General features: G+C 36.7%; 4 protein-coding genes across 4 annotated transcripts; 2 read left to right on the forward strand and 2 right to left on the reverse strand.

Moving 5' to 3' along the window:
- Nucleotides 1-1627: 1627 nt before the first annotated feature.
- Nucleotides 1628-5934, reverse strand: LOC133681633 (ribulose-1,5 bisphosphate carboxylase/oxygenase large subunit N-methyltransferase, chloroplastic). The gene is made up of 12 exons (XM_062104725.1): nucleotides 5483-5934; nucleotides 5228-5391; nucleotides 5016-5099; nucleotides 4847-4904; nucleotides 4598-4651; nucleotides 4027-4098; nucleotides 3844-3924; nucleotides 3265-3437; nucleotides 3073-3175; nucleotides 2862-2993; nucleotides 2563-2685; nucleotides 1628-1955 (listed from the first exon to the last, which is right to left on the reverse strand). Exons 1-12 carry the CDS (start codon nucleotides 5861-5863, stop codon nucleotides 1869-1871), a joined length of 1512 nt encoding a protein of 503 aa, XP_061960709.1. The 5' UTR covers nucleotides 5864-5934; the 3' UTR covers nucleotides 1628-1868.
- A 432-nt stretch (nucleotides 5935-6366) lies between these two features.
- LOC133681704 (uncharacterized) lies at nucleotides 6367-9432 on the forward strand. The gene is made up of 6 exons (XM_062104812.1): nucleotides 6367-6865; nucleotides 7024-7169; nucleotides 7662-7830; nucleotides 8588-8683; nucleotides 8855-8937; nucleotides 9038-9432. Exons 1-6 carry the CDS (start codon nucleotides 6491-6493, stop codon nucleotides 9168-9170), a joined length of 1002 nt encoding a protein of 333 aa, XP_061960796.1. The 5' UTR covers nucleotides 6367-6490; the 3' UTR covers nucleotides 9171-9432.
- Nucleotides 9433-10732: 1300 nt separating this feature from the next.
- LOC133682946 (uncharacterized) lies at nucleotides 10733-15188 on the reverse strand. Its single transcript, XM_062106473.1, has 6 exons — nucleotides 14935-15188; nucleotides 14157-14810; nucleotides 13862-14067; nucleotides 12355-12746; nucleotides 11392-12219; nucleotides 10733-11185 (listed from the first exon to the last, which is right to left on the reverse strand). The coding sequence occupies exons 1-6, from the start codon at nucleotides 15186-15188 to the stop codon at nucleotides 10733-10735; spliced, it is 2787 nt and encodes a 928-aa protein (XP_061962457.1).
- A 2229-nt stretch (nucleotides 15189-17417) lies between these two features.
- LOC133683174 (indole-3-glycerol phosphate synthase, chloroplastic-like) lies at nucleotides 17418-20866 on the forward strand. The gene is made up of 10 exons (XM_062106716.1): nucleotides 17418-17691; nucleotides 17769-18002; nucleotides 18091-18267; nucleotides 18834-18908; nucleotides 19049-19093; nucleotides 19199-19363; nucleotides 19682-19760; nucleotides 19929-20011; nucleotides 20166-20234; nucleotides 20525-20866. The coding sequence occupies exons 1-10, from the start codon at nucleotides 17539-17541 to the stop codon at nucleotides 20606-20608; spliced, it is 1164 nt and encodes a 387-aa protein (XP_061962700.1). The 5' UTR covers nucleotides 17418-17538; the 3' UTR covers nucleotides 20609-20866.
- The last annotated feature ends 1553 nt before the right edge of the window (nucleotides 20867-22419 follow it).

Here is a 22419-nt window from a genome sequence, read left to right on the forward strand (position 1 = left end):
CAGTTACACGCTGAGTATTTCACAGCTCACTTAACAAGTTGAGCATGAGCAATATATATGCTCCAACTTGAGGGGGAATGTCAATTAATTGTATATTCCTAATTAGTCTAAGTCATAAGTTGTATATTTCTAATTAGTTTGAATCAACTATTTAACTTTGCAAGATTATAGACCCATAATAACATTTCTAAAATAGTTTTTTAGGCTCTGTATATATAACTTTATGTTGTTATACATAAACGATGAATAAAAAAGCAATATTACTATGGGTTTAATTATGGTGGCCATGTGGATATTAGGCAAGAAGCCTACCATATGAAACATTTACTTTTACAGGGAATCAACCTAGACATAACTCTAGATATATTTTCCTAATTGCTTGCCAAATAAAAAAAGGAAGAGGTTAGAGAAGCTAACCTGCAGACTATTGGTTCACCTCTTTAGTAACCCCCTCCTCGGGTAGTTTCAGAAGTTTGCCTTCCATGTTGTAGGAATCTCTCCTTTCATGATGCTTTTGGTCATAATTTGGATTGGTGTCGAGATATGGTATGGATTGTTGATTTAATCTCATGAATATCTTTATTAAGAGTAAATCCACAAGTTCAGAAGCCCAAAGTGCTTCTCCCGTAGCACCATCACCATCCTCTCTACAACTTTGCGCTTACCCACTCTCATTTATTGATCTGGTTTACAAAAAGTAGTAGAGCGATTGAAAAACGTGGTTTGAGGTGAAAAAAGTCATAAAAGAGAAAGAAAGGATGTTGTAAAAGAGAAGATGAATCCATAATAAAAAGAAGAATGAGAAATTAAGAAATAAAAAATGAAATCATTGTTTGAATCCATAGTAATAGTAAGAGCTCTTAGTCTACAGTATAATCCCGAGCTTGTTAAAATTAATGTTAATAGTTTTTTCTTCAATTAAATGTGTTATGTTTGAGAAATATCCTGGTTTTATTTGGAACACTGTTTTATCTTATATAATCTCCTGGCATTATTGAATTTAATAAAAAATATTTGCAGCAAAATCAAACACCATAATGGTAATTGCTCACTTCTCATTTCATGCTTTCTAAATCGTCCAATTGGTAATGAATAAATCATAGTTTTGAAACACAGCCTGGCAAGTCGACCCGAGACCCGGCCGACTCGAGGCTGGAACCGGGCCGGGTTGAAAAAAAAATAAGAAAAGAAAAAACCCAGCGTGACCCGGCAACCCGGTTGACCCGACAAGACTCGGTTAAAAACCTAGTTACAACCCGTTGACTTTTGTTTTTTTTACTAAAACGTCGTTTTGATATTTAAAAAAAAAAAAAATTGACCCGGGCAACCCAGTCAAAATCGGAAATCCAGGCCTTCCACCGGTCTAAAAACTATGGAATAAACAGTGCAATCGGTAGCAGCATGCCACGAACGGATCATTTCATTTGATCCTTAAGCCACTGCCTAAAATCTCTATTGAAGCAGTTCAGTATACGATCAGCCCAGTACTTAACAGCCATGCAAGACATGCAAAGCGGTTTCCTGAAACGAACCACATCTGTCACCAAGGAACTAGAAGCCACCTCCCTCAAGTAACAAGCCCTATATCTTCTCATAATGAAAATATTTGCGCATGATATCAAGGGTATAGTAGTTGGAAGCTATTTGATTGTTCATAAATGTCTCTATGGTATTACAATACAATGAAAAAATGGTTTAAAAAACCCAGTAAATACTTCAATTACTCAAATTTTACTTCAAGGACATGCATGCAAAGCCTGCACATCAACATCCTTTGTAATGCCTGGCCTCGACTCCTGTTTCTTTGCTGTCTTGCTGCCCGATCAGCAAGAGAGATCCATCTCTGATTCTAAACACACACTATGAAGTTATCTAAAAAGGTTTCTGAACCCATTAAAAATCTTCAGACCTCTCAATTCACCGCTCCTTATATCCCTCAATCTTCTCCTCAGTACCTGATGAATAAAACATTAAGAATAATATAAAAGCAACTGGCATGATAGGCCATCTGTGAAATTATAAAGAGGGCGTGTTCGTGTCATCTGTAAGCATACAGGAATATGTAACATTTCAGAATGCTCACTGATTAGCACATTGAAAAGGGTTTCGACAAGATATCTAATTCATGGTTTGCACTTTGCAATGGCTTGTTGATTGTATGCTTATAGATTATGGGGCAACTACAGATGCACGATCTCATTCTAATCCTGATCAGTCATTGATCATCAAGCATGAGATGCCATGTTGCATAACAAGAAGATCAGATAAATTTCAATTGGTTAATCATAATTTGCACCAGCCAAAGGAAAGTAAATGATACTAGTAACGCAGTGTTGGGTCAAATAAGTAGCAGGTAGATCTAATACGAACACTTAACAGAGAAGCCATGGCCTAACTAAACGTATATGGCAAAACAAGTTAGTGACTGGATTCAGAACCTGCCAAGTGAGAGTTGAAATAAAAGCTTTAACTAACCAACAATTGATGATAATAAACATGGAATGCATAACACTCAAATAAGAATTATCATGCTGCAAAAGAAAAAGGGATTTTTTTTTTTACATATTGAGCACGAAATAGTATTCTGCGTTCACTGCTACACAAGTCCACTGCTAGCTGTTTCAGGAACAATCTTCTGTTAAGTTGCTTTGGAGATGTCACATCCAAATCCATTGATCCACTTGCCTATGATAAAAGAATAATAAACTAATGTTAAAAGTAGTAAGTAAACGAAAGAACATTGATTCTTGCACTTGCATCCATGTAATGCCATCATTACATCAGAATTTTGCTATGATAATTACAGTTATTCTGTACAACGCATAAGCCACAAGGTTAGAAATAACAACAAAAATTCTCACCTGCAAGAATTTGGTGTATTTTGATATGCTTAACTCACAACTATCCAATATGAATTGCAATGCTTGTTCCTCGATATCAGGGTATGTTATATTCTTGTTGGTGGTTGTCTTATTTGATGCTGCAGCAGCCATCTGGAGTAACCGTTTAGAGTTTAGACAGAAGCACAAGTTCTAGACAAATTTCCTAACTAAGAAGATAAATCTGACAAACCTCTTCGAACTGCCTGCTCATGCTTGGAGGGCTGACTGCCAGATAAGCATATGCCATTAACTCTAACGGCCAACCAGTGACTTGTAGAGGAAAACATTGAGATCTGCTAGTTGAACAGAAATATGTAATGTCACACAACGATTTAAGGATGAACAGTGATTGAAGATGATGCTGCCAGCTATCAATACTTACGCTGACAAACCGTGCTTCTTCAGAGCTTGTAACTTTTCTTTGTAACATTTATCAGATTTTTTCAGAGACAATGACAACTCCACTGAATCACTAGGATTGGTGCCCTCCCTTGGAACAAATCCATAAGATAGCAACAGCTCTCCATTAGATTTCCTTCCATATGATATGAAAACCTGCACAAAATGGCATCCTTATTGCTCCTTTATCTGCTACACTTGGATCTAGTAAATTGATAGTGAAGTTCATAGCACCAATTTTTTATTCATCTTAGAAAACTTTCCATTACAGAGAGAAAACAGTTTTGCATGACCACCTCTTTCATTCTTATGTTCATGCCATCATCTCAGTGACAGCACTTTTGTGAATAAATATATTTAATAGTTTAAATTCAGAATCTATTTTCAAAGCATTTTTTTTTCATGAAAACAACAAAAATAGATTTTGATTGTTGCTCTTTTCCCTTACAACGTTGTCATTTAAGAACTAGTCTTACATTATCAATGCAGTTCAATAAACGGTTTATCTAGCAATTCTCATAGCAACTTATGACTTGAGTTTCACAACGAAAATCTCATTTACCTGCTCACCTGGCTGGTATGGTCGATCTGTTGTAAATACCACTCCCTTTGATGATTTATCATAATCCAAAAAGGTCTCCACCTAGATCATCCAATTTCAAGTATGCTTATTAAACATTGATTCTTGTACTATGTAATTAGCTCATATTTCCAAGGAGAAATTTCTGATGATTAATCAGCATACCTCAGAACTGTGATTCAGCATATCTGCCCAGGGAACCAAGGCAACTCTTCCATCCATCGATGGTAAACGAACCTATGTAGAAGAGATAAATCAATTCCACACAAATCACTATTTAAACACTACTATTAAGCCTTCAGATTTAAAATTCAATTGACAGAAAGGATCTAATATGTAAGTACAAGTGTTATAGAAGGCCTGCAAGTCATTCAATACCAATTCAGCAAAAAATGAGGTATCCTCGAGTTTTTCCATTAAAACAATTACATTGATTTTTATATTTGCAGTCTTAGTAGCTGATTTCATGAGTGATCATATCAAACACGTCAAGACTGAGCGCTGTAGCAATTTATGGTAAAAAAGAAGACAGAAAGACAAAATGAAAGACAGAATTTCATATTTCATTTTGTTCAATTCACACATCAACATGGAGATGATTTTACATGACAAGCTTGGTTTACTCAATCTCTCAGAAAAGCAATCTAATGCCACCCGCTTCCAAAACGTCCTTCATAGCTCCTGTATATGGATTGGGAAACAAATTTACAGAAACAGTGTTAACTAGATTACTTACCAAGCGAGAGAAGAGAATGCCAAACGACCACTTGAAAGTCTCCATATTGAATACCTGTAAGTCATATGTAACGGAAAAATCAAACAAACGGTGAGCTGTATCAACAGTATATACAGCATTCAAGCAACTAATAAAGCTTACAGAGGCTCTCAAATCTCTCGAAAAGACACATAAGTTAGTTTACAGTACGAAGGCAAAGGATGCCAATACTTGGAAAATATCATATTCGACAAAACGCCTCTTGCATACCTCTTCAGGAAACAGATGAGGATACTTGGAAAATATCCTGAGCCTTAAATCATTATATCTGCCAAGAGGGACTAACCAAGTGTTAGGGAGTATAGAAATTCCACAGCAGATAGCATAGAAATTCGGCACATGAATAACAAAGACAGCTCACAAACAAATTAATCCATACGTTCCAGTAACATTGGTAATCCTTTCAATTGCCCGCTCTCTGATCTGTGAAGCTTCCAGATACGTATCTAGTTCCGCTCGTGTCCTGAAATGATATAGAGAGGCTATAGGGGAAGAAACTGAGAGGAGACCCTTTCGGTGTAAAAGGAAACCTCTTGAACAATTCTTTACACCAGTATATGATCTATCAAGTATCCAACATGAAAAACTTACCAGTACAAAAGAGAATAGGGCTGCCTAGGTAGGGCCGAGATGTAATTGCTCCATCTTGATGATTTCTCAAAACTTGCTTCACTAATCAGATAGGTTGCAAGCAATGGCCAATCCGGTACAGAGTATTGTTTTAACACTTCACCTGCCTCAGGGCAGCTCCACTCCTACAAGGTAGAGCAAATTATATCCAGTTGCCACTTGCCAATGATAGCATATTTTTCTTTTATGAACAGAAGAAAAGGAAGAAGGGTTTACAGAGTCGGCAGCGATGACAAGGGAGGGAGGCACGAAGAGCAGCATCTCACCCTTCCTAATATTCTTTAAAGCAACCAAACCTCTCTCTCCCACTTCCACTTTTTGTATTGCCATTTTCTGAGGAGGAAGGCCTGAGTCAGACAACCATTTCTGAAGGGCCTCAGCGTTCTCCAGAGAATCGATGTCACAACCCCATGGCACGGTCTCGGACACTTTTGCTGCTGCTTTGGTGTCACTGCTTGTTGAAATTGAGCACTGAATTGCTGGGTGCCTTTTGTGCAAGAAAGGTTGTGAGTAAGAGACTTTTTTGTGTGTTTTGTGGAGAGAATGGAGTGAAGGAAGAAATGTAGTGTTGAGAATAATTCTACAAGCTTCAGCCATGTCTGTGCACAGTGTACACCACTGTACAGACCGAGAGACTGAAGAGAGAAAGCACCTACCTTATCTATGCAACAAGGTAAGGTGATGAAGATAGATTCTTGGCTAAACTTTATAAATTAAGACCCCTCAATTATTGATCGTTTTTTATTTCAACCCTTTTAGTTTTTATTTTACAACCTCCTCCACCATTAAAACTTCCATCATTTTAACCACTAAATCGCCTCGATCTTAGAGGCAATCATTTTAATAATTAAGCCCAAATCAAGCTAAATAATATTAAATTTAGTTTTTTTATGTGAAATCTCTAAAAGAAAAGGGTGGAGAGGGTCCAGATTCAAACACTCTATAGTTCAGGTATTAAAATGGAAGAAAGGAAATATAGAGGTGCCAATCATAACTTTAATTCGTTTTAGGCAGAGATTCTGGTTGGCTGTGAATGGGTTTTAATCCTTCTTAAGCAAGCGTTCCTCCTCCATCGTTGAAACGGTGTCATTTTGTGAGATTTGTTGGAACCTTTGCTCAAAAAACTGCACCGTTCCCATCCCAAGCGATGTCGTGCACGTGCAATCAGATAATTACAAGAGAGCATAGCCCGAAAGAATCTGGCGAGTTTGCTTTCCAGCAAAGATGGTTGCTAGCACAAATCTCATCATCTCCTGCAACTTCTCTTGTCTTCCTCTCAAGGTTAACCCAAAGCCCAAATCTTTACTCAAAACTCATTACACATCTTTACTGTTTTCAAATACCAGTACAAGAAAAGGCTTGAATATTTCAAATTTAGTTAAGCCCCAATACATTTATAACAATAAGAAGGGTGTTCTTCAGACTTGTTACAGCACCTTAAACTCTGACAACAAGTCACCGGATGACCAAGTTTTAGATAAAGATGCTACGGGTGGTGGTAAAGAGGGAGGAAGGGACTGGACAACCTCAATTTTGCTATTTGTCTTCTGGGGTGGGCTCATTTACTATGTTTTCAACCTCACTCCAGACCAGACTCCGGTAATTTAATAATATATTGCTAAATCTACGACAACCTCTTATTTGTTTTTTCTGTTGATTAGACTGATTGGTTTTGGCTTGTTTTAATCACTTTGTTATGTCCTTCTAGATAAGTTGAAGAGTTAAACTTAATGGAAGTTGAATTATAACTTTTGCAGTCAAGGGACATGTATTTCTTGGAGAAACTTCTCAATTTGAAGGGAGATGATGGCTTTAGGATGAATTCTGTGCTTGTGTCATTGTGGTACATCATGGGTCTTTGGCCTTTAGTTTATAGCATGCTTCTACTTCCAACAGGCAGAAGGTAAATTCCACCCCACCCCCCGATATTAAGGGTGCTTGGCTTTTTGTTACAGGGTCTGAACCTCTAACAAGGTTTCAGGATGTTAACGATACCACTGGGCGCTTAGGCGTAGCTTCCCATTGCCTTTCCTCTGTTTGATACTAATTACTTAAAATTCAGTGAGGACAATCTTTTAAGTTACTGGGATGTTCAGAGAGACAGTCACTATTCAGTTTGACCGCATCTTTTTATTATGCCGTTGGTTTATCAAGGGAAAGCAATTGCATGAGTGTAACTTCTAATTTCTCATTATTTTGCTACAATGCATTATACATCTGGTCTCGAAAATTGCACGCTATGTATAGGGTCATGAGCTTTAAGTCTTTATGCATGCATCTGACTCTGGTTAGATTGAAAGGGAATGGCATGCTGCTGTATAAAAAATCATATAATTTTTTTCTTGTAAATTTTGGGACGTTGCTGAATCTAATGGATCCATTTCTTGTTATGCAGCTCAAAAACCAATATTCCTGTTTGGCCATTCCTTATTCTTTCATGTTTTGGTGGTGCATATGCTCTTCTACCCTATTTTATTCTCTGGAGACCGCCACCACCTCCTGTTGAAGAAAATGAGCTTGGAAGATGGCCTCTTAATTTTTTGGAATCAAAGTTGACTTCTGGAGTAAGTTTTCATTGATTGAACATCTCAATCTTCTGTTTAAAGCGTTTGAGATGATCTGTTGAGTGCTAACTAGGTAGAATTTTAAATGCTTCACAAATGCTGCTTAAAATTATAGTCCCATAATAAGGTGTTATCTCTCTCAACTTCATGTGCTCATGCACATTGTACTTCTACCTGTTATTCGATCACAACATAGCAATTCATATAGTGTGTTGGGCTGAGATGTTTCTTCTATCTTGTGGTATAATATAGTAAAAAACCCCGTGATGCTGGAACTATTTTCTAAGGAAATGTTGGAGACAATATCAATTAACATGGACTTCATACATCTTTAGAATTTTGAGACAGTCAGTGTGATGGATAAGGTCTTCACTAAGTCTAATTCAGCTTGTACCTTGTCAAATTATCGAGAAAACGATTAAGATCAACTTGGGAGGTTGAAAAAGAAGTTTCTGTTGCACCTGGTTCTGCCACTTCTATTTTCCCCCCCTTGCCTTTGATGCTTTCTTCCTTTAGGGAAAAAGGTGATGTCACCATAGCCAATTTAGTTGTATTCATGAGTTATTCTTCATTAAACAAGCACTTTACATTTAACATCAATTAAGAAAAGCTTGATTCTCGCCCTTTTCTTGTCCATTAATTTAACTTGTTATAAATGTTCATCTTTCTTTAATTTCCTATACTAGCAAGTGACTGGAATCTATTTAACTTTCTTTCTTGTGTTAAGGAAATGCAATTTAACTCTATTATACTTCAGATATTACTGGCTGCAGGGCTGACTATAATCGTCAATGCAGCTTTAAATGGTGGTGAATGGAAGGAGTTCTACCAGTATTTCAGGGAAAGCAAATTTGTAAGTGTGTTTTGTGTTTGATTTTGTGCATACTTGACATCGGTTAAGGCTAAAATCGATGCAGAGCTGACAATTAGCATCCTGGTTCTTTGTGCATTTATGTACTGTATTGTTACCGTGGTTGTATTAGTCAAAATTGATGCTAACTTACCTTCATCACCTCACTCGCAGATCCACATCACATGCCTTGATTTTACTCTATTATCTGCTTTTGGCCCCTTTTGGGTTTACAACGATATGACTGCCAGGAAGTGGTGAGAGCTTATATAAATAATGATACCTTAATCCTTTTATTGCTTTCAAATCTTTTTAAGGTGAGATTAGCTTAGCACGATTAATTGCTGTGTCTTACAGGTATGACAAAGGTTCATGGCTTCTTCTCATATCACTGGTTCCATTCTTGGGTCCTGCATTGTATCTAGTCCTCCGGCCATCACTCTCAGAAATGCCTGTTTCACAGAGCCCCACTTCATCTGAAGAGCAGTAGCACTGGAGTTTTTACATTTTCAGCCATATCTACTAGGAAGGCAAAGCTTGTAACACCAATAATAAGAATTTAGTTGTATGAAGCACACAGTTGGGAATCTGTATTGCAGAAATTGGTGGGAAGTTAGCGGTCGGATTTAGATGAAAGAAACAGATTGAATGAATACACAAAGGATCAATTTACAATTTCTTTTTCTGGAAGAAATGTTTTTGTAATTTGCCTCTGTTTGTTTTGTAATCAATAGGAACTCCCTCGTTGACCATTACGTTGCGTTGATGGATGGATGTATGGATTATTAGCTATAAGAAAAGGCCTGCAACACGGATGAAGCTACCAAAATTTAGATTTTCAAACAGAGGTGAAAATGCTGCCAATTATCTTTATCATGCAGGAGATTTTGCAAGGGAAGAACCACTGCTGATACTCTTTCTCTGGAGAGCCAGATTCTGTAAGATAATAAGCGTTTTGTTGGGGCTAGGAAGTAGCAAAAAAAACAGCTTGCGCATTGTGCAAGAGTACTAGAGCAAGCTGCATGGTTTTAGTAACGCCAGGACAGCAGCCACGACATGTATGTTGCACAGATGGGTTTAGACAGGCTTGCATGATACTGCCACGTACATGTTCCTAAGGAAAAATGAAGAAGACAAAGATGTTATCCATAATTGTGTCTATCCAAAGGCACTGCGTAACTTTTTCCTTGTTATTTTGGCAATTGTGGGTCTTACAAAGTAAGAAAACTGGTTTATTAGAATTACTTTATCTTATGTACCAAATACTCTAATAAAATTCTATATACACTGATAATAATAGATGGGTTAATTAAACTCGTGGTCCCTTTATTATGAAAGTTTGATTAGTCGAATCCCCTTACTAATAATTTAATTGCAAGCTTTCTTTCATAATCTATATTATATTTCATTAACAATCAAGGACTTTGACTTTACTTGAGTTTCGATTCGGCTCGTGGCTAAGAGGTGTTATTGATGAATTAAAAAGTTGTTCAAGCTAGTATAAAATATAATTTTAAAGTTCATCGTCTAATAAATGAAGATCCAACATTGTTTTGCTTTTTCTCTAGGCCATTTTGCTTCTATCAGATCCTTTGCTAAAATATTTGAAAAGATATTTTATAAGCATTGATTGACAATACATTTTTATGTTTATATATGTGCTCGGTACCCAAGTAGAAGCTCACGATTATATGGCATGACATAGCTATATATAATCAAACTTGATGTTATATGAAGAAATTTAAGACAGTGTGTTCTACAGAAAGAAAACTTCAATCATGTTACTGATCTGTTATTCTATACATGTATATATAGCAGGAAATTATGTGGCAAGGAAAGACAATCTTGCTCATAATTTCTCCAAGAATCTCGTTAGGATTTTAGACTAATAATAACAGAGCGTAAAATCATATCTAATCTAGGTAACAAATAAATTACATTAGAGAATATTATAATATTGGAATATCTGCAGGATCTCTGTATCAATAGTTGCAGCTGGAATATCTTCTTCAATATCTGTTATATTTTCTGCATTATCTTCAATACTCCTCCTCAAGCTGGATCGAGCGGATTGGTAGATCCAAGCTTGCTCAACAACTGGTGAAATTGAATAGATGACAACGCTTTTGTGAGCACATCAGCTAATTGATTATGAGAACGAACATACTGGGGTAAAATAAGTTTGGCTTGAACCTGTTGACGAATGTAGTGACAATCAACTTCGATGTGCTTTGTACGTTCATGAAACACCGGATTGGACGCAATATGCATGGCAACTTGATTGTCACAAAACAATGTCATGGGAGTAACCCCATGAAAACCGAAATCAGCAAGAAGTTGTTTAAGCCATATCAATTCGCAGGCAGCAGAGGCCATAGCACGATATTCTGCTTCAACACTTGACCGAGCAACGATAGATTGTTTCTTACTTTTCCAGGACACCAAATTACCACCAATAAACATACAATATCCAGTGGTAGATCGACGATCAAGAGAGTTTCCTGCCTAGTTAGAATCAGCATATCCCATGATGTTGTTATGACCATTGAAAGTTATAACTATGCTACGACCAATAGTGCCTTTCAGATATCGCAAGATAAGTTTTGCCATACCAAGATGTTGAACTGTTGGAGCATGCATATAACCACTGACAAGACTGACAGCAAATGTAATATCCGGTCGAGTGATTGTTAAGAAATGAGTTTTCCAACAATTTGCTGATAGTAAGTGCAAGAAACAAGAGATTTACTGGAAGAGTCCAATGTTAATTTACTGTCTAAAGGGTTGGCAACAGGCTTCGTGTGCAGCATATCGACATCCTGCAATAAATCAATGATGTATTTACGTTGATTGAGAAAAAGTCCTTTACGGGAGGCTGCCATTTCAATGCCTAAGAAATATTTCAATGAACCAAGATCTTTTATCGAAAATTGCTGCTGGAGAGACCGTTTAAGCTGGGCTATGAAAGCTTCATTACTCCCTGTTATAATAAGATAATCGACATATATCAGTACAGCTAGTGTATGATCAGAAACAATTTTAATGAACAAAAAGGAATCTGCAGAGCTTCTTGTAAAACCGAGACTCTCAAGAGCAATGCTTAATTTTGTATGCCAAGCACAAGAGCTCTGCTTCAAGCCATAAATAGATTTGTGAAGCTTGCAAACCAACATAGAGTTTCTACTGTGAGGATGTCCGGGAGGAAGTTTCATGAACACTTCCTCTTCAAGATCTCCATGTAAAAATGCATTGATGACATCCATTTGGAAGAGAGGCCACCCTTGGTTGATAACAACTGAAAGTAAAACTCTAACAGTGGTCATCTTGGCCACAGGAGCAAATGTCTCCTTGTAATCAACACCAAATTTTTTAGTAAAACCTTGTGCCACTAAACAAGCTTTATGGCGATCAACTGTCCCATCTGATTTAAACTTTGTCTTGAATATCCAACGACATCCAACAGCTTCCTTTCCAGCAGGTAATGAGACTATATTCCATGCGTGATTTTCAGTAAGAGCCTTTAATTCTTCATGCATGGCCTACTGCCATACGGGCTGTGATTGAGCTTCTTTAAAGTTTTTCGGTTCATGAACATTGGATATAGAGGTAAGGAATGTACTATGTGTTGGAGACAGTCGATGATAAGATATAAATTTGGAAATAGGGTACCTCACGTTGTAGGTGACATAGTCTTGCATGCGTGATGACGGTTGACGTGTTCGAATAGAAACTCTTCTAGTGAATGGCAGAGCATCAAGAGCATCAAGCAGTTCTGAGTTACTGATATGGTCACTTGTGGAATTGCTGGAATCAATGGCAGACTGGAGGTGAATCTGTTGGTCAATCTGCAGAATATCATTGCTGGGATTAGAAGCAGGATTAGTTGCAGCTGGAAGTTGATTCTGTCCCAGACCATCATTGTTGGGTATGAATCCAGTGGAAGATTGAGTGTGTTGGTCCGAATTGGGAAGAACACAATCAATACTAAGAACAATAGACAGAAGATGATTAGTGTTCTCAATACTGGGCAAAGGAAAAAAATTGGACAAAACTTCTCCTTGTTTTCCTGCAGTAAAATATGGTGTGCCTTCAATAAATCTAACATCTCTGGACACATACAATTTCTTCAACAACGGGTCATAACATTTATATCCTTTTTGGGTTGTGGAGTAGCCCAAAAAAATACACTTGCTTGCTCTAGGATCTAATTTATCCCAGTGAGTAGCTGATAAATGCATGAAACAAGTGCAGCCAAACACCTTGATGTGTGATAAATCCGGAACCTTATTTTGCAAAACTTCAAGAGGAGATTTAAATTCCAGCACTCGACTGGGTAAGCGATTGACAAGATAAACAGCAGTAAGGATTCCATATGACCAGAAGTGTTTTAGAACATTCATTTGAAGAATGATGGCACGAGTTTTTTCAAGCAGGTCACAATTTTTGTGTTCAGATACCCCATTTTATTGAGGTGTACCAACACAACTAGTCTGATGCACAATTCCGTTAGAATGTAAATATTTTGACATGTCTTTGGACATATATTCGGTGCCATTATCAAATTGAAGGATTTTAATATGAGTAGAATACTGATTAAGGATGAATGAATGAAAATCCTTAAAGCAATCAAATACGTCATGTTTAGTTTTCAGTAGATACACTCAAGTGACTCTAGAGAAATCATCGATGAAAGAGATAAAATATTTAAAATCATCAATAGAAACATAAAAGGGGCCCCATACATCTGAATGAATAAGTTTAAAAACATGAGTGGTTTTTGACTTTGAAAGGAAAAAGGGAAGTCACATAGATTTCGAAAAATGACAAATCTCACAATTGAGAGGTTCTTGTATTGGGACGGATTTTATTTTACCAAGAACAAACTCTAAAGGGTGCGCTAGTCGACTATGCCATAAGAGGTGCTCATGTGAATAATTAATGGTTGCTTGAAAACTCCTGGGGACTAGAGATTTATGAGAGATATAATAGAGACCATGTAGAAAAAATCTTTCACCAATCATCTTCTTGGTGACAAGATCTTGAAATACAACCTTCGATGAGGTAAAAATTACTTCACAGTTGAGAGTAGCTATAATTTTACTAACAGAAAGCAATCGAAATGGGAAAGAGGTAAGAAAAAGACATTTGATTCTATCTTATTAGACAGTAGGTTGATCTTACCTTTTCCCTTAACATAAGCATTTTTTCCGTTAGCAACAGACACAAAAGTGGGACGAACAAAGGATTTAAAATCATGGATGCTGGTTAACTTATTGGACATATGATCAGTGGCACCCGAATCAATTATCCAAAGATCATGCAAATTTACAAGTTCTAACGCAGTCATAAAAGCAAGTAGTTTACCTTGTTTTCCAGGTCTATCTCTGCTAGAAAATCAGCAAAGTGGCTAAGGAGTGCAGCTGATTGCTTCTGATCCTGACTAGTTTATTGATCAGGTGACTTGCCCTGGACTTGCTTGTCTTGCAAATAATTTGCAAAATCAGATATCAAGGTTCCCGGAGTAGCAGGAAAAATCTCGGTGTGGTTGGAATTATTATGGGCAAGGTATGACTTAGAATTGTTTGCACGTCTTGTTTGCCTCCTGAAATCCTTTGCAAATTTAGGCTTGAGTTCGGGATGTAGAAGCCAGCAACGATCCATATGATGACCAATATTATGACAGTATTGGCACTTGGAATCAGGTTGTTTCCCTTTGTAAGCTTTATTCTCAGATAGTGACCTGTACTGACCATGATCAGCATTTCTAGAACTCTTGTCTCGCGGCAGCAACTTGGTTTGATAAGCACGAGTATCCGACACACCAGCTTCCTGAGTCATTACTTTTCTGTGTATTTCTTCACGTTGAATGGTGGCACACACTAATTTAAAAGTGGGTAGTTCAGGGTTCATTAGAATGTGGCTTCGCAGATCTTTAAAATCTGAACTGAGACTCGCTAATAGCTGAAAAATTTTGTCCTCCTCAGTCCTTTTTCGTAGTATGGTGGCATCTGTAGTGTGAGGTCTGTACATTTCCAATTCATTCCACAAGTTTTTAAAACTACCCAATAATTGAACAAAAGGTTTGTCTTCTTGGTGAAGGCTGGCAACTTCACGATGGATCTGGAAAATCCTGGCAGAATTGTTTGATTCCCATACATGTCACGAATAGCATCCCATAGATCAGAAGATGATTCTGAGAAACTAAATATTTCAGCAAGGTTTCTTTCCATGGAGTTGAGAATCCATGACATAACCAGTTGGTCTTTGAACAACCATGCTTCATATTCCCCGGATCATTCACTTCAGGAGAAACAGTTGAACCATTGATAAAACTCAATTTAGATCTTCCATCAAGGGCAATGGGTACAGCCCTTGACCAAGAAAGGTAGTTGAACTCATTCAATAATACAGAGCTTAATTTGTGGGAGGTGTTTGTGTCGTCTGAGTAACTAACTGGTGTAGAGAATATGGAGCCAACATCAATGGCTTCTTTCAAGTGGCCTTTCATGGCAGCACAACTGACTCTGCCTATGGTAAATAAAAAATTTAGAGAACCTGCTTTGATACCATGAAGAAATTTAAGACAATGTTTTACAGAAAGAGAACTTTAATCGTGTTACTGTTCTGTTATTCTATACATGTATATATAGCAGGAAATTATGTGGCAAGGAAAGACAATCTTACTCATAATTTCTCCAAGAATCTCGTTAGGATTTCAGACTAATAATAACAGAGCATAAAATCATGTCTAATCTAGGTAACAAATATGTTACATTAGAAAATATTATAATATTGGAATATCTGCAGAATCTCTGTAGATCTCTGTATCATTAATTGCAGCTGGAATATCTTCTTCAATATATATTGTATTTTCTGCATTATCTTCAATATTATCCTTTAAAATATATTTTGTAGGATCATTACATTGTTTATGGTAGATGAAACCATGCTAGTCAAAGATTGTATCGAATTTGAGCTTCATTGGAAGATGTATCGAGCAATGTTTTTGCTTTATGCATCTTGATGTTTTTGGGAGTTGGGTGGGCATGGGGAAATGAACTTTACCACTTGAGCAACATGGCGAAAACTTAGGATATCATTTAGAAGAGGCTGAATTAAAGACGTTCATGATCCAGGAAGCTAGGAGCACTGCAATACTCGCATGCAAAAACCAGCTTGTCTCTAAAATCAAGATAGATAGGCACTGTGGGGCTGGCCTGAAAGCTTGTGTTTTCTTTTTATATGATGCATAATTTGATGTTGGTGCTTGAAAATGTAATGATTGGGAACGATATATATATCAAGCTACAACGAGGCCGGGAAGAACAGGTTATCAGCTAGCAAAAGGCTCTTATGAAAGCTACGTACGAGGCATGCATGGCCTGCTATAATTAAACGCAGGGCCGGTGAATACTGAGAAAATTAAGCACCTGAGGTTGAAGGCTCTGATACTCTTATGATTGTAAAATCATTTGAATGATTACTACTGTAAGAATCTTCAATGTTCATATGATTAAAAGACGATTTTGTTGAAGCTTGATGAACACATTTGGCTGAGTTAAATTCAAAAGGTTTATAAATCGGTGAAATAGGCTTGTTCGCTTCAACAACAGCAGAAGGTTAATCATCCTTGCTCCGAGTTGGCTGTCATCACAAGTGAGCATGAAATATTAGAAAGAACCTGTTCACAGAGCAAGTGACCTTGCAGCATATACCAAGATTATAAGTACTTTCCTCGGAAAAATTACAACAACATTTAACAGTTTTATTGATGAAACGATTTCATCGGTATAAAATTACCATTTTATTAATAAAAAATTTACCAATTAATTTTCCAATAAAAAAATCCGTCGATATAGCGTTTGTTGGTGTGAGATAATCAGCAGCATGCATGCCATGACTTCATTAATTGGCCATTGGCAAAAGAAAATAATCTAAAATAGCAAAGATAAAAATGAAAATTTACCTGTTTTGTTTTTATAATATAACGCGTGGTGGGTTATAAATATTTGAGAATTACACCAAGGGGACTCAAGGAAAAGTGATAATAAATCTTGTTGTTAATTTTTTAATAATTAATAAAATTATAATTTAAATAGAAAAATACAGATGTTTATATCGTTTGTTACTAGTTTATTATTTCTACTTATTTTATATTTTAATAATTTTTTAAAGTAACAATTAAGATTAATATTAAGAGATAAATTAGGGCCCGTTTGGGATTGTAGTAGTGGTGACAGTACAAAGTATTTATTGTTTAGAAATGCATTAAAATAAAAAAAAATAAAAAAAAATATTTTTAATATCAGCATATTAAAATATTTGCACCGCGTTTCTAAACACATTATAATCCCTACAATAAAAATAAAAAAAAAACATGAATGAAACATTTTTTCCGAGAAATATATATTCTTTGCTCACAAAGTGGGAAGAATAATTGATTAGATTATTGGACCTTCTTGTTATATTTTTTTAATTTTAAAAAAATTGTTAGAAATTATGCATGATAAAAAAAAATTATAGAATGTATGACTTGTTCCATGAAAAAAAAATAAAGGGTTTTAAATGTATAGGTAATAGAATCCAGATCCAATTAATCAAACCCCAAAAAAAGGTAATTAACCCAATAATCAAAGGTAGATATCCTTCCTTATCAAGCAAGCATAATACATGTGAGAAATGTGGATTGGACGACAATCCGTCTGTGCATACATTCACCAAATGACATCTCCCTCCCTCCCCTCTTGTTTTTATTAAGCTTCAAAAACAAATCACCAGCCCACCCAAAGCCAAGCCAAGCCAAGCCATCCAGTCCAGTACCTTTCGAGTTTCAAAAGAATTGCAGCGAGAGAAAATAAATGGCGGGGTTGATTTCTTTGAGATCAACAAGGGTTCCTTTCCTTACCAAACCCAAACCTTCTCCTCTCCATCACGGGCCCAACAACTTCTCCATGAACCCAAACCCGGGTTCCGGGAATCGGTTTTCCGTTACCTCCATTAAAGCTCAACAGGTTTGTTTGTTATGTGGATTGATTAGTTTTCTGAATTGTTATTATTATTGTTATTAATTGATTTATTTAATTTGCAGGCTGAGGCTTCAACAGTGAACAAGGAAGATGAGCTAAAAGCGAAGGAATGGGAAGTGAGGATGCTGCAAGAAGAGGTAGCTGCTAGCCAAGGTATAAGAATCAGACGAAGGCCACCCACTGGCCCACCTGTGCACTATGTGGGACCCTTTGAATTTCGGATTCAGAATGAAGGCAACACTCCTCGTAACATCCTTGAGGAAATTGTTTGGAACAAGGATGTGGAAGTTTCTCACGTAAGTAATAATCACTTCATTTTGTTATTTCTTGATTTATTATTTTTTTGTTAGTGAATATATGAATTATGGTGGATACTGTTTTCAGATGAAACAGAGAAAGCCACTTTCTTCGCTAAAGAAATATCTTGAGAATGCTCCTCCCACAAGGGATTTTGTTGGAGCTCTTAGGGAAGCAAATCATCGAACGGGGTTTCCTGGTTTGATTGCTGAAGTCAAGAAGGCTTCACCAAGTAGAGGGATTTTAAGAGAGGATTTTGATCCTGTATGTATATGCCCCTTTTGTTAATTAGCAATACAGGCGGGTTGTGTTTGGCATCATCTAATGCATGCTTTCACCACGACTAATTAGTATTTTCTGGTTCTATATGTTTTTCAGGCTTACACATTTCTTTTTCATGTTTCCCTTGTAATAATTGATGAGCTTTTCTTGGTCAAGTTATGTTTTCTGAGTTGTTGTTGTAGTTTTCTGAATCTGTTTTTTTCCAAGATAAACTTACAGTTATTTTCTTAGACCTTTCTTGTAATGCGATTTTCATACAAATCTATACGATTGTGTTTTTATTGCTGCAAGTGGTGCTTTAATGGTTTCAGGTTTTTTTTTTTTTTTAATTTAAAACTGGGAATAACCTTAAAATAGGGATGGCTTCTGCAATTTTGGCATTTTGAATGGTGTGCAAATGTTTTTGAAAAATCAATGGGGGGTTTCGTAGTAATAATGCATTTTCCCCAAAAAAGCCTTCTAGAACTGAAACTATGTTCCAAAAGCCACATTGGCCTGGTAGTAATCTTGTTAGTGATTTCATCATGACTGACTGTTTCTCATGATAGGTTGAAATTGCCAAAGCTTACGAGAAAGGAGGAGCCGCATGTCTTAGTGTTTTGACAGATGAAAAATATTTTAAGGTATGATTTTCTTCCTGGACATCCTTACCAAGCACATTCATTGTATTTTTCTTTCCTTTTTTTATTACTAGGATGTGTGGGTACTGTAGCAAAATCATTTTATATGTTCTTTTAATTCGATTTTGCTTTGATAAACGAAGGGGAGCTTTGAAAACCTGGAGGCAATAAGAAATGCTGGAGTAAAGGTATGCTTTTGTGTTCTGCTATTGCTCAACATGTAATGTATTGTACATGCTTGCCTACATCAACGAGAGCATAAAACATGATTCTAATGCTAGCAAATTGTGCAGTGCCCCCTGCTTTGCAAAGAGTTTGTTGTGGACGCATGGCAGATCTTCTATGCTCGGATTAAAGGTGCAGATGCGATTCTTTTAATTGCTGCTGTTCTTCCTGATCTTGACATCAAATACATGACTAAGATATGCAAGATGCTTGGTTTGACTGCACTTGTGGAGGTCTGAATGGTGCTCCTTTTGGAATTGTTACACTTTTATGTTACTTTTGTCTATACAGGCATCCAATGCAACATTTTCTTTTATTACATGCTTTGGACAACATTTGCAATTCTTTATACAGACTTTTGTTCATCGTATTTCTTATTTGACCAATTATTAATCTGATGGAACATAGACAAGTTTCTAACCAATCCTTTAATTTGTTTTTCTTATCATGCTTTGTTTTTTGTAACATTCAAGTATAACAGCACCATTGACATAAGAAAATTTGTTTGGTTGGTGATCTGAAGTGTTGTTGCTCTTGCTGTTTATCCATAGGTCCATGATGAGAGAGAAATGGATCGCGTACTTGCAATAGAAGGGGTCGAACTTATTGGCATCAACAATCGTAACCTTGGTATACCTTTCAACATCTAAAAACTTGCTTTTTCAAGGACCTCATATATGAAGCTTTCACTTTCAAACATTTTCAATTTTTGTAATTATGCATGTCATGTACTTTGCCAAGTTGTTCTACCACCTACATATACGACTGACAATATTTCACATATGTGTGCACTCTCAGAAACATTTGAGGTTGATATCAGTAACACAAAGAAGCTTCTTGAAGGAGAGCGCGGTCAGCTTATCCGTCAAAAAGACATAATTGTAAGTGCCTCTTGTCTTGATGAGTGGTGGCAGCTTATCTGATTGTGACCCCCTGATTAGTTGGACTAGAATCCATCATGTAAATGTGTTGTTTCTGACTGTGTGGTGTTCTTGTAAACTGTTGTTTTGATGGGTTCTTTGTTGGACTGTTCAGGTTGTTGGGGAATCTGGGCTATTTACTCCTGATGATATTGCTTATGTGCAAGAAGCTGGTGTCAAAGCAGTAAGTCTACAAATTGAAAATTCCATGCTAGATGTAAAGTTATGCAAATGTTTGAAACCACAGTATATTGTCTTGCCCAGTCATGCAGTCCTTGATGGCCTATAGTTAGAAACAATAATTATGTTGTGACTCGGACTTGTTATGGATTTTCATCCCAGTAACTTGATTTGTATTACCCACGCATGTGAATAACAAATCCACAGTTTGTTATGTGAATCCATAAAGCTGCATTTGCAATGGATAATTATCTAGTGTATATTAGATGTTGAATTTGTAATGCTGTCCTGCAGGTTTTGGTTGGGGAGTCAATTGTGAAACAGAGTGATCCTGGGAAGGGAATATCAGGACTTTTTGGTGAAGATATCTCCTTGTAAGCTCAAAGTAGGAACATCAACCTTGTTGTAGCTGGCATAGAGTGAAGTTAAACTGAGGCACTTGTTACTTACATATACGTGTTCCTGCATCCTTATTTCTCGCCATGCTTTCCCATGATGTCTTGAACTGTAGTGGGAATCATTTTGGGGTTGGTCCAAAAGTTGTATTTGAAACATGTACGCAGTGTTCATTACAATGGAAGAATTGTAAAATTAATGATAGATTTCTTATGAAGTAGCGCATCTGGTTTTTTTCTATTTGATTTGACCGTAAGGAGTGTTCTTGGTCCAAGCTTGCATGGGAGGAATAATATGGAGTGAAAAAGCTTTACGAGATTGGTTGTTAAAGTTGTTGTTTTTGCTTATGGTTTATGTATTTTATTTTGGAAGGGTCAATACAACCAAAGTTATAGCAATGTGCACGGGATAATGGCGGGGGAATTTCCTGCTGCGCGCATGGAAACATCGATTCCATTTCTTACCTTCATAGACCTGCTCGGATTTGAATGTGATGTTTCAAGTCGAACCATATTTAAGTACTAGAGATTTAGACGCTCAAAGGGCTGGCTGGATTTGTTGTCTGCCTTGGAAGAAATGGAACCAGTCAAGAATTTCTATGGCCTTCTGCTACAAGGCAGGTATGCTAACTTCCAACCTGAATTAGTGCTCCATTTCTTGTGAGAAAGCATGTGAGATTATCCATTCTCCGAAAGAGTAGAAGAAATTAGTGTCTAATATTTTGATTAAAGTCTGTACTAATGATACAAAGAGGAGCCAAATAATCCGTCCCATGGAGGCACGAGGAGTACTTGATCGTCTCTGTAATCATAGGCTATATTCATGAAGAGTACTTGAATTTTCACAAATTCTGCCAGTAAGCTTGATTAAAGTTAATTGGATAGCCATCCTTTAATTAATTATATCATTATTAATAATTAATCTAATTTGAACAAATCAAGTGCCATGTGCTAGGAAATACTGATAAAAAAACATTTTTCTCTCAGTGTGACAGTCAACAGTCAAGTCAAAAGACTCAAAACACTCTTCTTTCCTACACGTCAAAACCAAAATTTTCAAAAACTGCAATGTCGGTAGCGAATCAAAATACATGGCCACGCGCCTCCTCCATTGAGCTTCGGAACTTGATCGATTAGGCTTGGTACAGCGTCTTCATGGTCCTCGAAGGCGAGGAGCTCATCGTGAAGTATCAAAGCTTTGGCGACAAAAAGGACTCCTTTTTCGAGGCTAGAAATGTTAAGCTCGGCTTAACAAGATTGAGAAAGAAGAGAGAACAAAAATTGAGAGAGAACAAAAAGAAAAGAGAGCAGAGGAGAAAGAGCAGAGAAGTGAGATTAATCTTCTGTATTTTCATGTTCTTCAACACGTTTCCATACATCAGTTTATAGACAATGATTTTCCCTCCGATTACAATTGATTTAACCCCTTTATTCAACTACCAACTACTAACTAACTCAACAGCTAACTACCTCCTAACTAATAGCCATGGTCTTCATGTTTTTTACATTCAGCACATGCTGCAATTCTTTGCTTGAAGGCTAGCAATTCTGTTCTGTACTGGAAGCAATACTGGAGGCTTGCACTCTTTATTTGTAAGCTAGTAACCTTAATTCCATGGTAACTTGAATCATAACAATACCCTTCCCTTGAAAAGATTCTTGACCTCAAGAATCCATAGCAAAATCTGGAAACTGTATGCTCAATTCCTCTAGGTCTTCCTATGCTGTCTCTTCATGAACACGTGATACCATTTAACCAATCTCATAACAACAACCCTGTATTCTTTCTTCTGT

Source organism: Populus nigra, chromosome 2 (genome assembly GCF_951802175.1).
Source record: "Populus nigra chromosome 2, ddPopNigr1.1, whole genome shotgun sequence".
NCBI lineage: Eukaryota > Viridiplantae > Streptophyta > Magnoliopsida > Malpighiales > Salicaceae > Populus > Populus nigra.